Source organism: Pelodiscus sinensis, chromosome 19 (assembly GCF_049634645.1).
Source record: "Pelodiscus sinensis isolate JC-2024 chromosome 19, ASM4963464v1, whole genome shotgun sequence".
NCBI classification, from domain to species: Eukaryota; Metazoa; Chordata; order Testudines; family Trionychidae; genus Pelodiscus; species Pelodiscus sinensis.
This window is the reverse complement of record NC_134729.1, coordinates 6,256,278-6,272,711: the sequence shown is the minus strand read 5'-3', so window position 1 is coordinate 6,272,711 and position 16,434 is coordinate 6,256,278. Positions and strand designations below refer to the sequence as shown.

The window sequence follows — 16,434 nt, the reverse complement described above, 5'->3', positions numbered from 1 at the left end:
TGCCATGGCACACCTGGTGGCTCAGCATAGTGACTTTGTCTTTACCCACAAACTTTTCAGATTTGGGGACAATTTACACCTCCAAGTCAGCAGCACTGGTATGGGTACAAGCGTGGTTCCACAGTATGACAACATTTTATGGGTGAGCTATAATGATTCCTCAGCTCTTGTCCCCTAGTACCTCTCCTCTACTTGTGATACATTGATGACATCTTCATAAGGACCTTCAGGAAAGAGGCACTTGAAGAATTCCTCTGGGATATCAACTATTTCCATTACACCATCAACTTCAGACTAGACCAGCTGACACAAAAGATACATTTCCGAAACACTACAGTTCAAATAAATGATGGTCACATAAGGACCATCCAATACTGGAAACCTACTGACTGCTATTCCTACCTACATGCCTCTAACATCACACAATCCGTTGTTGTTCCAATCCTTCAGCCAAAGACAAACACCTACAAGATCTTTCTCAAGCATTCTTAAAACTAAAATATAACATGGCTAACCCCTCTGAGACATGAAGAGTGATGTAATATTTTACTGGACCAACTTCTCTTGATGACAGAATGTGCCTACGTAGAGCTTTTCAGACTTGAAGAAGAGCTCTGTGTAACCTTGAAAGTTTGTCTCTCTTGGTAACAGAAGACGGCCCAGTAAGATATTTTCTCATTCACCCTGTCCCTCTAAATCGAAATGTTGGAATTTGTTCCTTCTCCCCTGACCCACTTTCCAGACTCCACACAGTGAATTAATCCATTTATCACTCCAAAGTTTCAGCTGTTTTTATTCTTGATCTTATCCTACAGGTACAAGGAATTAAAACTCTCTCCCACCCAGCAATTTTTGTATATTAAAAGTTTTTCACAGATTTTTATTTACATCTTGCTCCTCCCCCCTTGTTTTTCTTTCCCTAGCTTTCTCTTTTCTTTTACTCTTTTTTTGCTTCCTTTATAGTTTGCCATGAAAAAAGGGAGGAAAAAGTGAGAGAAAATTACAAAAAGAAAAATGATAAATCAAAACCAAATTAAATGTTTTATCTTCAAGTTTTTTAAAAGGAAAAAATTAAAATTGTTAAAGAAAATGTCAGGTTTTGAAAAAAGGCTATTTTTTGGAAAAAATAGATTAGAAAATTTCAACCAGTACAACTTATGCTAATGGTCACCCCAAACTCCCAGATACCACACCTCCACATCACAAAAAAAGAGGCAAATTAATAAACACTACCCTAAATTTTGGAATATTTACCCCAAAAAGGGCGAAATGCCAGAGTCTTCACAAAGTTCACTGTGGATTTCACAGTTTAGTACTGATTTTATATGGAAGGCACTCAGATACTAAGATATGTGGCAGTATAAAATTATCCCAAAATAGTCAGGAGAGATAACTGAGTGTTTGTGTGTGTGCATGCACAAGCATGTGTGTATGAGTGTTTGTTTTTGTGAATTATTTCTATTATCAGAGATCCTCATGGTGGTAGGTGATTCTGTACAAGCATACACGTAGGCATAGTCTGAATTCTATATATACAGGGAGGAGGCAGCCAATGACGCTGCATGTGGGTGGGGAGGGGAGACAAATTGTGTGCCTGACCAACGCATGGAGTTGGGAGCAGAATACCCCCCTTTACCCTAAGTCCATGAACTTAAACAAAGCAGGTCCCTCCCTGCCCCAATGAACTTAGTCTGAGTGAGTCTATTTCTTTCAAAATTGGAGATTCATGTTGGTCTTTTTCACAGGTTACCAGTTATAATGGCTAGATTAATTTTGTTGTCCTGAAGGTGGGGATCAGTTCTTCTGTCGCTGACAAAAGAAGTGACAAAATGCCTGTCGGGGCCTCCATGTTTCAGCATCTAGACGGTGACGTCTGAGCCCGACAGGACACAGCTTCGTTACCATCTCATTGCTTTGGGTGAGGCTCACCAGGACTGGGATGCTGTCACCAGTATGGCAATATCTGGCATTCTTTTTGAAGCCTCCCGTCCGGTGGCCCGGACAGTACTGTGACTCTCAGCCCTTGTCTGAGGGCTGTGCAGAAAAGCAGGCCAGCATGAACCAGAAGAGCCAGGCGGGTACTGCTTTTCAAGCAGTCTCATGATTTTGAGGGCTGGATTCATGGCGTGGAAGGCTTGAGCTTGGGGACACTGAAATATGCTTGCCAGGCCCCACGGGCCAGCATGCTCTGGGGCCACCATGGCATCCCAGTGGGGCGCGAGGCCTCCCTGGGCCCTCTGGTTGCTCTGCACAGCCTTGACATTAGGTCACCCTCTTTGGGTGCTGCGTCATCTAGGCACATGCTGAGGTGGCGCAATGGCCCCCTCAGTGACACGCTGAATGGTACATTCCGCCGTACACCTCCGCCCTCCCCTCGCACTGCACCAAGAATGGCACGTTCCCAACAAACAAACAAGGAAAGAACCATTCCAACTAATTCCCCCGCAGAGCATGGTACATCCCCTCTGACACTTCATCCCATGCCACACAGAACAGTTGGTGTAAGCTCCCCCTCCCCGCCCGCCCGCAATAGTACGTTCCCAACAGCCCCCGCTAGATTCTCGTAACGGCCTTCTATCACCCCGGTAGCACTTCTCGGCGGTGCTCTGACCCGGAAGAGGTGGGGGAACTGGAAGGGGCGGGGGCCCGAGCCCTGGCTGGCGGCAGCAGCCGGAGGCGGAGCCCGAGTGTCCTTATCGCTGGCGCTGCCGGAGTCTACCTAGGAGCGGGGAACTGTCCGAGTCGCGATCCCAGGCCTGCTGGCCTCGGGGCGAGGAGGATGCTGCTGTTCGTGGAGGTGAGGGGGGGGGGGAGAAGTGGCGGGAGGCGGCGGGGCCGGCCGGCCGCGTTGCGGGGCCATGTGACTTTCCAGGCCGCACACGCTGCTGCCGCGGCTGAGCCAGCCGGGCCCGCGGGGGAGGGGCCGGGCCTGACACAGCAAATGCGGCCTAGGGGGAGCGGGCTGTGGAGTCACCTCGGGGAGGGGGCGGGGCGGCGGGAATCGCCATGGGGGCCTGAGGAGGCCGCGTGGGGCTGACAGGAGCGAGTGGCCTGGAAGAGGCTGAGGTGAGGGGGCGGTTTGAGAGCAAAGGGGAGCGGTGCGGGGGAGGGCGCGGCTGGTGGGGCGGAGGATTAAGGAAACTTCTCCTCTCTCCTCAGGGCAGCGGGGTCCCCGGAAGGTTCTGTCAGTGGCGGGGCCCTCGGTGCCCTCCCAGAGGGAGGGAAAGCGGGAGGGGGGAGGGGAAGTCTTGAAAGGCACCGCATTGACCTTTTGTAAAAGTTGCTCTGGTGGCTGCATGGGACATGGCGCCGCGCGTGTGAAGGTTACACGGTGGAGGGTGGGCGACGGGGGAACCTTTGGGAACTTTTTGAAATTTTAAAACCTCGTAGACTTTTTCTTCTTGCTCGCCCTTCCCACCCACCCCGCTTTTTTTAAGCATAGGCTGCCATGGCATGTGTGCTATATAATCAGCTGATCCTTTGCTTTCTCTGCCTGGCTAATGCTTTGAGTAGATTCCAGAGCGTATTGTTCTTTGCATTGTATAAACGTCAAAGTAGCAAAGCTGCAACTTAGCAACTTGGCATTGGCCTACTGTGCCCATAAATAGCGTGTTTCAATGAGGAAGACTTGCATTTTATGTGTTCCAGCTCAGCTGTGGTGAATCAAACTTAGCAGGATCTTTTAATTTTTATATTTTGCTATAATTTCCTATTATGTTTATTTTAAGCACTTATTTTGATTAAATGTTTTGTCCTTTAATATATGCAAAACATTTTGAAGACTAAGGGAATTGTGGAAGTGTCTCTGTAAAGTAACATATGGAAAACTTTTTGTTTAAACCCTCTACCAGAGGAAAAAGTCACTCTATAGTGAAGAAGAGGTCTAAACTATTAACTATTGGTAAAATTAGAATTGGTACTCTTGGTCTTGAGCTTTGTAATTTTTCTGAAGATTACATAAATTCAGCAATTTAGTAACTTGAAGCTAAGAAACTGGTTGCTTCCTTGTTTCAATAGACTTCGTGGTCTTCCATAAGTCATCTTCTGATGTTAATAAACTGAATTGAAAAAAATTGAAGTACTGCATTTTTGGTAAACTTAAAGACTACCTAATTTTATCCACTGAACCAAATACATAGAGGTTTATAGTGTTTTTCTATCCTGAACCAAAGTACATTAGACATATTAAGGAACACTTCTTTTGAATCAGAAAACTTTATAGTTATGCTTTGTATTATTTTTATTGTGGTTTGTAGTCTTGATCAACAAGGTAAACTGCATCTTTATTGCACCAGCAAATGAATTATTTGCACATTTTTAGGTAGAGTGTTTCTTTGCCCTTGGCCAAAGCATTTCAAGGGGAGAAGTCCTTTGATTCCATATTTGGATATGGTATCCTGTTAGATCCATATTATCTCTTATCTAACTATTAGCGAAAAAACAATGTGATTTACACAAGCACTTTCTGCATCACTTTTTAGAGATACTTAATTCCATTGTTTAGATTTCCTAGTCTAGTGCTCTCTGTCAGTGATGTATATTTGTCCTATAGTAAATTAAGTCAAATCAGCTTTGAACATTTAAACAATCAGTTTGTAAGCACTGAAGATAAGATCATCTTAGATAAGAAAAAAATCGTGTCAAAGCAATATAAAATCCTTCTTCCACAGGGTAGCCGGCCTTGTGGATGGGGAAACCAGTAGATGTGGTATATCTTGACTTCAGTAAGGCTTTTGTCACTGGAGATTGTATCAATCTCATAAACAAGCTAGAGAAATATAGCCATATTAACCTACTATCTTTTGGGTGTGGAATTGATCCACTACTCAGTGCTGATAAGGTTGATGAGTGTACTTCTGAACACCATATTTCAGAAAAGATGTTGATACATTAGAAAGTCCCAGAGGATAGCAACAAAAATGGGTATAATTATTGAAAACGTGTCGGGGGGGAAATATGGGTTTGTCAGGGGGGAAAGAAAATGGAGAGGGGAATATAATAGTATTGAATTATATAGAAGGTTGTTGTTACAAAGAGAAGAGTGCTAAACTGCTTTTGATCACTGAGGACAGAACAAGAAGCAATGGGCTTAAATTGTGGGAAGGGAAATTTCTTACAGACTTTTGGAAAAGCTTCCTAACTAAGGATAGGCTCTAGGACAAATGGAGGTTTGAAAGCAGATTAAACACTTTTCAGGGCTGATCTAATAATATTTAGCCCTGACTCAATGCAGGGGACTGGACTAGATGATCTGTCAAGGTCCCTTCCAGTCCTATAGGTCTGTGGTTTCTATGTTCATGTTAATTATAGAACTGAACATAGATCAGTTATTTCTAACCTAGTGAGGTTAGTTAACCGGTCATGAGGTAAATAGGATGAAGTTTAATAAGGACAAATGCAAAGTACTCCACTTAGGAAGGAACAATCCATTTCTTTCTGACAGAATGGGAAGTGACTGTCTAGGAAGAAGTCCTGCAGAAAGTGATCTAGGGCTCCTAGTGGACCACAAACTAAATATGAGTCAAAAGTGTGACACTGTTGCAAAAAAACAAACGCGATTCTGGGATTCATTAACAGGAGCGTTGTGAGCAAGACTTGAGAAGTCATTCTTCCTCTCTACTCTGCGCTGGTTAGGCCTCAACTGGAATATTGTGTCCAGTTCTTGGTGGAAATGTGGTGCCCAGGTGTGGGGAAATTGGAGAGGGTCAACAAAAATGATTAAAAGTCTAGAAAACATGAGTTATAAGGCAAGGCTGAAGGAATTGGGCTTGTTTAGTTTAGAAAAGAGAAGACTGAGAGGGGACATGATAGCGGTTTTCAGGTGTTTAAAAGAGTGTCACAGGGAGGAGGGGGAAACATTGTTCTTCTTGGCCTCTGAGGATAGGACAAGAAGCAATGGGCTTAAACTGCAGCAAGGGAGGTTGAAGTTGGACATGAGGTTAAACTTCCTAACTGTCAGGGTGGTTAAACATTGGAATAAATTGGCTAGGGAGGGTGTGGAATCTCTATCACTGGAGATATTCAAGAGCAGGTTGGATAGACCTCTATCAGGGATGATATAGACTGTGCTTGGCCCTGCCATGAGGGCAGGGGACTGGACTTAGTGATCTCTGCTTGATTCATAGTCTATTATTCATAGAATCATATAGTAGTTTTTAAAAATATTTTCTGAGAAATTAAACTTGAATTGTGGTTAAGAATGCTTAAAAGAAAGGGACCAGGGAACTCCATCACAATAACTTCCTTGAAGAAAGCTGTGTAAGTTTTGGAATGAATATTGTGTGAATCAATTGAAGGGAAAAATCTTATCACACAGCCATAGTGGTTTGATTTACTTTTTTTAAAATGTTTTATACCACTGTTTTACACTTAATTGAACACACACCATCCATACAAAACAAGGTTGTATTGGGGATCCGCATACTTGTTGGAAGGTTAACTGAAAACTGTAAACTGTTAATTGTTAAAACATAACTGAAATTCAACTCATGCAAACAGTGCTATCTGGGAATAGGAGTGCGTATATACTTTAAAAAATGCTACTTTGTATGTCGTATGTAACTTGAAAAACTATTGGTGCTAAATATTTCTTTTCCTACCTGGTATAGGATTAGATTTGTTGATAGAATGATCTATGGTCATGTAATCATATGTCTGTGCAGATGTATCTTCCATGACTCTGTTACGGAGCCTATGTTAATGTGGGTCATACCGTTCACATTAAATAAACAATGTTAGTACATTGGAAGAATGCTTTGATTTCTCACCATATTTCAGAACTGAGATTTGATATTTCTAATCTGAATTGCAGCAGCCTTGCTTCAGAAGTATATAGATTTCAATGAACAATTGAGAAGGTTACTCTTTTACTGGGAAATGGTAGAAGTGTGGGTTTTCTTTTTTTTTTTTAAAAAAAAAGCTATTTAAACTGTTGGGGGTACGTAACCCTTTGGCGTCATGTTGACCCATATCAGTACCCTGATGCATGGGTCTTCTCGCTGTGAAGGTGAAAGCTTGGCCCTGCCTGGATGCTCCGTGGTGTTCTTTTCAAGTTCTCTCTCCTAGTTGCTGCTTCAATAGTGTTGGATAGCTGTAGAGCCGGAGTGGGCAAGGTATGGCCTTGGGCTGGCTCCGACCTACCAAGTCTTTTGATTTGGCCCTGCTGTTCCCTTCCCCAAACCAATTGAGACTTGGGGGACAGGGAATGTGCAAAGTCCTGTGCAGTTTAAAGTAGCTAGTGGCTCCCTCCCTTTGCTAGGGGTACACAATACCTAAAGGGAACTGCCCTTTCCCACCCAAGGCCATGCTTCTTCCACTTGAGGCGTTGCCCCTTCCAGCGTGGAACCACCTGCAAAAATTCTTGCCTACCCCTTATTATAGTTCCATGGCACATGAAGGGGAATATGCCTGTGTAGCACCATTTAGTGTGTAAGGCTTCCTCCTTCCATTCTTGTGGCAAGAAGACAAGTCATACAGAGTAATATGAAGGTTGTGACAAGCAGTTAAAGCCCAAGAGACTTTAAACGTTTGTAGTGGATGAGTTCTTGGCACCATTGTGAATAGTGAAACGTGCAGACACTGGGAGCTGCAGCTCCCGCCTCCTACGTTGAGCTCCCCATGACTCCCAAATTCACTGTAAGGCTGGGAGTTGACGACGACTCTCTAGGCTTGGCTAGGCAACTCTTGTGAATAGTTAATACCTATAGCTCTGCTTATTGGCCTAAAAACTGCAGCATCCACAGTGTGCATATTCTGCATGACCCTCTCCTAAAACACCTTGTCATAAAGTTAATTTTAATAAAATTGGAAGTGAATAAAAATGGAATTGGATTATCTAGCACCTCTTAGGGCTGGGGTAGGCAATTTTTAAAGGGGGGGCAAGTTCACCAAATTTGAAGTTGCCTTGGGCTGCCCCAGAAAGGGTGGGGTGAGGACACTTTAATAGTCACGTGTTCACACACTCCCATATCCCAGGCCAATCAGGATCTATGAAATCTTTGCCATGCAGCAACAAGGGAGAGCCGCCAGTTGTTCAGAACAGTTTGCAGGTTGGGAGGAGACTTTGCGTGCTCCCCCTTCCTCCAGGCCAGTCAGGGCCTAGGGTTCTGGGAGTGCAGGGAGTCTCTTGCCCCCTGTCTCTGCCTTCCACAGGACGACAAGAGTGACCTGCTAGCTGTTCAAACAGCAGGTGGCTAGCACTGTGGACCCCTGGCGGGGAGGGGGGGAGAGGGGAGAGGTTGTGGAGACTTTGCATGCTCCTCTGTCCCCAGGTCTTGATTGGCCTGGAGGTGGGGGAGCAGCAGGGCAGCTGCAAGCCTGATCATCCCGCTTAGTGGGACAGATCTGGCCCATGGAGGCTCTCTTGCCCCTGTCTTAGACCTCTTGCCCCTCTTTCCTATCTTAGGGTATCTCTTAAGTGTTTTGCAAAGTAACAAATGAGCCCACTTCTGGCAGGGGGTAATCATCTTGACTAATGGAGAAGTTATTGTGTTGAATCAAATCAGCTTTCAACTTATTTTGAGTTATTTGGGATATTCACTGTACTTGCTTATAACTAATTCCTGATTAGTTGACAGCAAGATGTCAGGTAACGCTGAGCAAGAAGGAGCTCTGATTGGGAATATCAAATGTAGTTTCTCTGCTTTAGTTTATTTCCAAACTTTGAAGATATGTATACTAGATGAACTCATAAAAAGGCAATACTTCTCTCCCCTTCCCCACACCCTCCTCAATGAATGTTTCACATCATTCTACTGAGGTGACCTGAGTTTACTCCTGGGTCTGCCATAGATTTCTCATGTGACCTTTGTGAAGTCATTTTGTTTTTCTGTGCCTCAGTTTTAACGGTTGTAAAATGATTTGACATTCTCAGATGAGGGCTTAATATACAAGTATGAAAATACTTGCTTCTACAGAGGAGCCCCAGCCTTTTGGTCCCACTCTGTTGCCAAGGGGAACACTGATGTCAGATTCAGAATTATGACATCACTGCGGGATGAAGTAGGGTAAGCAAGTATGTTAAAATAGTTTTTGAAGATATTTAGTAGGAAAAAAATCCTTAAGCATATAAGAAAATTATCAGAGGATTTAAGTAAAACTAATTTGGCTTTCATAATTAAGTCCATGTTTAGAGCATTTATTGACAATACAGAAAATACAGTGCTTACATTCCAGGAAGCGACATCTGTCAATTCTAATCTGTGGGAGTCTCCTCACTAGAATTTGTCTTGATTCTGAAAAGGACCACAGACTGAAACAAATATTGAGTGCTCATATTTAGATTTTTGTGAGACTAACTTACGGAATAGTTGTGCAGATAAGGTTTTTATATCAATCTGAAATGCTAACTGAATATGTTGGTATCTAATCCCTCTCCCTAAATCTCTTGCATCCAAAGCTGAACAAGACTACCTTGTGGAGAGTTAGAGTAGGTAAAATTGGATGCAAAGCATCCTCATGTTGTGAGATGTCCCCTATAACTGACCCTGGCTATATGCAAGGAGTTCCAGTACTGATATTTCAGTCTACAGAAAAGACAGATGTCATAGCTAACGTTCACTATCAACAACATTTCTCCAGGTTAGAGGGAATTCTTGGAATGATGTACTATTCTTGAAATGATATGCTAGCATGCTATCTGGAGCATGCCTGCAGGGAGTTCTGTCCCTAAATAGCTTCCTGGTAGATCTCATGTTGTGTTGAATAGAGCTTTCAAGCTGGCTAGCTCTGTCATTTGGTAAATATTAGTTTTACTGATCATTGTTGTTCTACTGTAGCTGTTTTGTGAAAGTACTTTGAGTGGACCGAACAAACAATTCATATGGTAATGGGGCCAGTTGTATTTGAAAACAACTACTCCTTGATCAAGCTCATTTGAATAAGCAAGAGGCCATACTGGAAACTGGCTGTGCTGAAAAGATATTTGATGGGGTGGAATGAGATTTCTCTGAAGCCAGACTGTAGAATGTAAGTAACTTTATAGATTAGGATCTTGATTGTGATCCTTCAAAGTTTAAAAAGTCTTGAGTGAGTTTAATAGACATAGGATTGGGTCATCTAGTATGAGACAGTTGTCTTTTGGTTGTGGGCAGATCTATTTGCAAGTCTCATTTATTAGTACAGCCTCTCCTAAAAGTGGAACATGGACAACAGAATTAGGAAATGCGGTATAGAAGGCAAGATCTGATTCCTTCATCATTTTGATACTTACCTTTTTCTTACAGTCCTTTCAGTACTTGAAATGGGCATTCAGGTAGAGTTTCAGATTAAAGAGTTATAAGTCTGCTGCTTTGTTCATTCACAGTATTACCACTGGAAGTTTTGTACCATGACAATGAAATGAATGAGGTCCCCTCAGCCAGACCTTCTTTTGGGAAAATAGGGACATAATCTTTCAGAGAATATGGTCCTGGGATCAGATTACCTGCCTGAGGAAAGTGTCAGTGGGATTAATTTTGTCATAAATGAGGATTATAGAATAATCCCAGGCATGTCCATTATTCTGACAAATACTTGCCATTTCTGAAATGACTAGAGAGCATGTAACATGTTGGATCAAAATATCACTGATCCAAATCAACATAGCTGGGATATTAGGCATTTGCAGTCTTGACATTATGGAGGTTGGCATATCCATGTGCCTGGAGCAGAGTGGGTACACTGAAAACAAACTAGTTTCAATGTGTGATACAAGAAGCCCATCTAACTATATGGAGGGGAAATCATTTCTCATGCTGGCAGTTGGGTCTATTTATTATCTGGTGCCTGGATGCTACAGTAAGTATGTAATGAAATAGAAATGTTCCTTATGATTTGCAAGCTTCTAAAAGCCTTTCTTGGAAATGAGGCTCCACTATTTGGCATGTTGACTGTAGAAGCTTCATCCTCTTGATAATCAGCAGCATTCATATGTCTGGTTATTGAAAGGTGTGTGTGTGTGTGTGTGTGTGTGTGTGTGTGTGTGTGTGTGTGTGTGTGTGTGTGTGTGTGTGTGTGTGTGGCGCAAAACACCTGTCACATAAATAAACATTATGCCTTTTCCACCCAGGGGTTTGCCGAGAGATCAGATGAGCAAACTGAGCAATTTCGCAACTTGTAACATTCATAAGTCCTGACTCTAAGCTCCTGCAGTTGACAGCATACTGTTTTGCTCACTTTTCCTGTGAGGTTCTCAAGAATCTTACCTCCTATAGAGGGAACAGTTCAGCTCAAATGTGTGAGGAAGAAAAAGCACAGTAGTGCACCCATGTTAACCATGTCACTGCTGCCTGTTCTCATTGCTCTCCACACACCTCTACCCCCCATTCTTCTGCCTACTGTTCAAAGGGGAAAACTTGACTAACTCTAACGAAAATTGATACTGTTCTAAATTCTCCTAACCTTGAAGTGTCCTGTTTGCTAGGATCAGCTATAGGAACCACGCTCTCCCCCTTGACGATAAACCTGTTGAAAAAATTACTTGTTTCTTAGGCGTTGTCACATTGCTAGGACACCGTTACATGTGGTTTAATTCCATAAGCTTATATGTTGAAGAAAAGATTTGGAGCTTGATAGAACCATGACACAGATCAATAGAATTATTCCTTCAGGGAACTATACAGTTTCCTTATGCTTGTTTCCTTAACTCCAGAGACTTTAGAAGGTTAAACTTTGATACCAAACGTCCTTGTTTTCTGGATTGCGGTTCTTTAGGGAAAATTTATGGCGGGACAAGCAGTGCTCTCTTCCACTGTCATTCTATTGTTGTCTTAATTCCTGCCAATCTTTAGTAAGTGTGCTTTGAAGGTTCACTTGGATTTATTTATTTTTTCAAGAAAACTTTCAATTAGGCAGTGTGATATTTAAGCTCTTCCATTTCTGACAGCTGGAGGAAATTTGGGGTGTATGGGTGGGTGAAAAGGTAATAATTTGGCACAGGGAATACCACTGAAACTTTTAGGAACCATTTCAGGATTTTAGGCAATATGCATATTTTCACTTAAGCCACCTTCTCAGTCAGTCTACCAGAATTGAGGGACACACTTTATTTTTAATATAATATCTTTCAGGCACTGTGGATTGGCTTTATTCACTCTCGGATATGGTGTCTCTGTATTACTATTGCTTTCTGTCTTCCTAATTTCCTGTCCCCCGAAGTTACCCTGTGGCCCTTAATTCTGGATTGGGGGAACAGTTGATACAGGAAACTTTTCCTTAAACACTTGTTTCCTAATCACTGAACTGGAATATCTCCTTTGGGTGATTGAGCAGTTTATCTCTTGAGATGCCCAGCACCTTGGTGGTTGTAATTGTGGGTGTGTTTTTTGTTTTTTTGTTTTTTCTTCATAGTATCAACTTAAGCTCATTAGAGTTTGAACAGAAAAGTTTTTCAGGTGCCAAAATAAATTTCTCCCTTTGTTTCCTACCCTGAGTTGGGGAGAGCTGTTCTGAGTAAGGTACAGAATGCTTGCAGAAAACAACTTCAATCAGAAACTAGTGATAAAGAATTCTTGGGTAGCTAACAGGTGTTTTGTCAGGGCTGAGTTTTGTGGTTGAGCACTTGTCTAATTCCACACATCCTTACAGGGTCCTTATCTCCAGTGCAATGTAGTGGGCTGCCTTCCTATCCCCTTCAAAGAAGGGGTTGGAATAGGAAGATTTCCCCTCTTTTGTTAAGGGGTAAAGGATTATGGATGTCATACTTTCTGTGTGAAGTCGTGACATGGGTGTCTAATTCATCTGATTTCTTGCTCTGCTTGCCCTAAAAAACCCAAAATCAGGTCAATGCCATGGCCATAAAATGGAGGTACAAGGGGACATCGCACCTCGTATGGAATGTGAAACAATATGCTTTCAACTATCAAAGTTATTTAATTTTCCTGTTCTACCTTTGGCTTGAGTACCTAATCTCTTTTGGAAGATAAAGTTCTGTATTTCATCTCTTTGGTCATTTAGACACTAAGATGAAAAATTGTCTTAAAAAAAAGCATTACACTAAGATGTAATAACTTGTCTAATTTCTAATATTTTTGGATTTTTTCAAATTTACTTTTGTCTCTTCAGCAGGTAACATCAAAAGGTACTGGCTTAAATCCAAATGCAAAAGTGTGGCAAGAAGATCCCCAGGGAAGCACTGAAGCTGCACCAGTGACCAATGGCACAGAGCACTTGTGGCAAGAAACAGCTGCTGTACCAGGAACTCATAGTGAGGGTAAGATGACTAAATCCCTTACAAAGTTTGAAAAGTGTGTGTGTGTATTGTATAATCTATATGCAGCAGTAGAAAGCAAACAGTGTTCTTGTCCTTGAACGAACAGCTCTAGAGGCTAAAGTAAGCCAATGTGGCAAGTTTTCAGAAGCAGTTTAGTGCTTCTTGACTGCATCAGTAAGAAAGGTCTGATCTGAAGGCATTTAGTCTGACTGAGTTGGTACCTGAAGTTGTATTGAAGAATAAGCAGGATATGGAAAAAAAAATCCAATAAGGGGGTCAGTGTTATTACCAGCGTCCCCTCTAAATTTTCCATTCAAGTGCCAAATGAATTTTGTTAAGGCACCAAAATTCATGTGCACCAACAGTAGAAAATGTTGCCAGCTGTGAGCCTTCTGCTTATCACATGGATGGCATTTAAATCTCTCCTGGGTGGCTACCCCTAGTGCTCAGCTTTTGGGCAACGCTGGTTATGATCCCCCTATAACACTTAAGAGGCCCAATGATGACAAAATATCTTGCTACGAGGAAACAAGCTGCTAGAGTGTAGAAATGGATTCTATACTCTTATCTCCGCCTTTTTTCCTTCTTTATTCCTTTTTCCTGTCTCTCTTTCTCTGTTGCTTTCTTTCACCATTGCTGCACGTTAGCATGCACTTGGCCCCTGTGAACAGAGAGATTGAGATCTGAGGGCTACATGCTTTCCAGGTAGATGGAGCTATTTCACAGTTACACTCATACTGGAATGCGTGCTCAGGGCAATTGCCTTTTAATTGCATGCTTTAAGCTTAGACTGTACTTGTGTACTAATTTAGTTAAATCTAGTTGTCCTTCTAGGAATATCAGAAGTCCTCTGTCTCAGACCTGCTGCCATGACCAACTGCAGCGTGAGGGCTAGGCAGGATGTGGCCCAGGGGCTGGATCCTGCTCTTAGACTGCATTTGTCTGCTTTCTATTTATATCCTCCTGCCTATGCCACTGAATTTCCAGGTAGTGGCTTAGGCAGCAAGATCCTAATTAAATAACTTATGGTGGTGATGTTACCTTGACAGGGGCCAGAGCCAAAAGCCATTTAAATAGCTGCAGCAAACCCGGGCAGCTACCAGGAAATGTGGTAGTGGTTGGGCTGGGAGAGGAGTCCTTTGTTGTGTTTTTAATTGAAAGCCTCTGGCCCCTGACAGCTTTGCGGGCAGGCTAGTCCCCAGGCCCTGCTTCATCAGCCCCAAGGCACACCCCCTCTGGGTGGTCGTGAGGGTGTGGAGCTGGTCTGTGACCACATAGCAAAATTAATCAAGTGCCCCCTCCACGAAAATTATTTCCCATCCCTAGTCTAGCCCCTCATTCTGGGGCAAGCCACGAGATTTTTAAAGACCACTCCTCAGTGTGGCTTGGTGCGGTTCAAAGGGAAAAGAGGAGGACCCATGCCTGCCCACTGCTCTGGGTTCCTCTGGTGGCAGCCTTGTCCTGCCCTCCTCCTTCCCCTGCTCCCCCCCTTACTGTTTCCTGGGCCACTTCCCATGTGAGCCCTGCACTTACCTGGCCCTTGTTTCAAGTCATGCAGCCTGGTAGGTGTCAGACTGGAGACTTACTCTCTCTAGCTCCCCTGAGCTTGCCCAGTACTGTTTTCTCTAGAGCGCTTCTCTGGGAGCCTGTCCTGTGCTTTCCGTGGTTAAGACCAAACTGCCCAGCTCCTTATAACCAGGGCTACCCCAGCAAGCTGTCCTCTGATTGGATTCTTACAAGCCTCTCCCTGATTGTCCAGGGCTCTGTGCAGGCTCCCTATAGCCAGAGTGGGGTAACTGCTTCGCTACACTCTACCAACGGGTTGCTCTTCCAGCATGGGGCCTTTACTGAGCAAAAAATTCCATTTATGGGAGTCAGTTATTTTTCCTTGATAAATAGCACTGTAGTCTCAAGTGCTGCTACTGCATGTAAGTCGGTTTTGATTTAATCCTATAAATCCAAAACCAGCTCTTCAGCACTGAGAAACAAATAACCATGGTTTACATCATACTTTCTCTGACACTACTCCAGCAGTAACTGTAAATGCAACCATCTTATCTTTTAAACAGCTTGGAAAAATGTTCTGTTCTTATGATATAAATATAGGTTGTGTGTATTTACAAACATGTGCATCTTAAATTATACTGGCCTAGTTAAAGCTGTGCAACCCCTGTAGTGCAGCAGTGGTTATAATGATGTAAGTACACTTCAGATGGTGTAACTTGACTTGCATTAGAAGTTGTAATGGTATAGTTGTATTTTTTTTAAATAAAAACCTTGAACCAATATAGTTATGTTAATTAAACAAAACTAACAGTAGACTAGGTTTATGATGGGGAATAAGATGGAAAAGCTCTAAGGACACAATGCTCATGTTTAGCATTTAAAGCAGCGGTTACTAACCTTTTCCAGATGGGGACCCGTTTTGACAAGTCAGGAGACTTGGTGACGGAAGGCAATTCAAAAACGGGGGGGAGGAAAGGGGGCAGAGCTACCTGGGGAGACACTTGGTGACCCTTTTGAAACGTAATGGCGACCCATAGGTTGGGAAGCCCTGATTTAAAAGAGAATAGGAAGGTTATGAATGAGTGTTGATATCGGCTGATGTGTGTCAGTCCCTTGTGTGGATGCCAAACCTCAAAGACATCTGCCATCTGTGAGAGCAGGTGGGACAATCCCTGGGAAGGAGGGAGTAAGCTTTGCTGTCATTACATTAGCAACTTCATGTTTTGGTCTGGCATCATGCAGTCTCTGGAATAAACATGTCTCCTTGGTCTAAAATTGTCCATTTGCTGTCAGTTACTTGTAGTTTTCAGTCTGTTGAATGTAGCTGATGAAGTCCTGTAGAGGATGGATGGCCAAAGGTCTCAAACCAATACTTCCAGGTAAGAAGGTGAGATCGCTTCTGCAGAAGAAGGCACATAGTAATGGAACATGAAGCAGTAAAGGAAAGCTCCCCCAATCTTGCTTTGACAGATTACTGGAGACCAAAATATACTTCAGGTATATGCTCAGGGCTCTGTGCTTCTGTTGTCTCTGGAATTGTTCCTGGCAGAGCAATTCCAACATTCTCCAGCTGGCTCTAGCACGGGAGTCTTTCTGGTGCAAAGATTGTCCAAGAAGATAGTGTAGGGTGGATTAACTCTGCATTTGGTTTCATACTATGAATAGGGGAAGAGAAGATGTATTTCAGTCCTTGTAATACTACATGCTCTCACCCGCAGAGCAACCTAAAGCAGGGATAT

The 16,434-nt window shown here is 43.0% G+C and overlaps 1 protein-coding gene across 1 annotated transcript in view; it reads left to right on the top strand.

Moving 5' to 3' along the window:
• The first annotated feature begins 2,627 nt into the window (after positions 1-2,627).
• The window catches only part of LARP4 (La ribonucleoprotein 4), a 51,956-nt gene continuing 38,149 nt past the window's right edge, over positions 2,628-16,434 (top strand). Inside the window, 2 exon segments of the mRNA XM_075902050.1 lie at positions 2,628-2,797; positions 13,045-13,189. Coding sequence (XP_075758165.1) covers positions 2,780-2,797; positions 13,045-13,189 — 163 coding nt within the window. The 5' untranslated portion in view covers positions 2,628-2,779.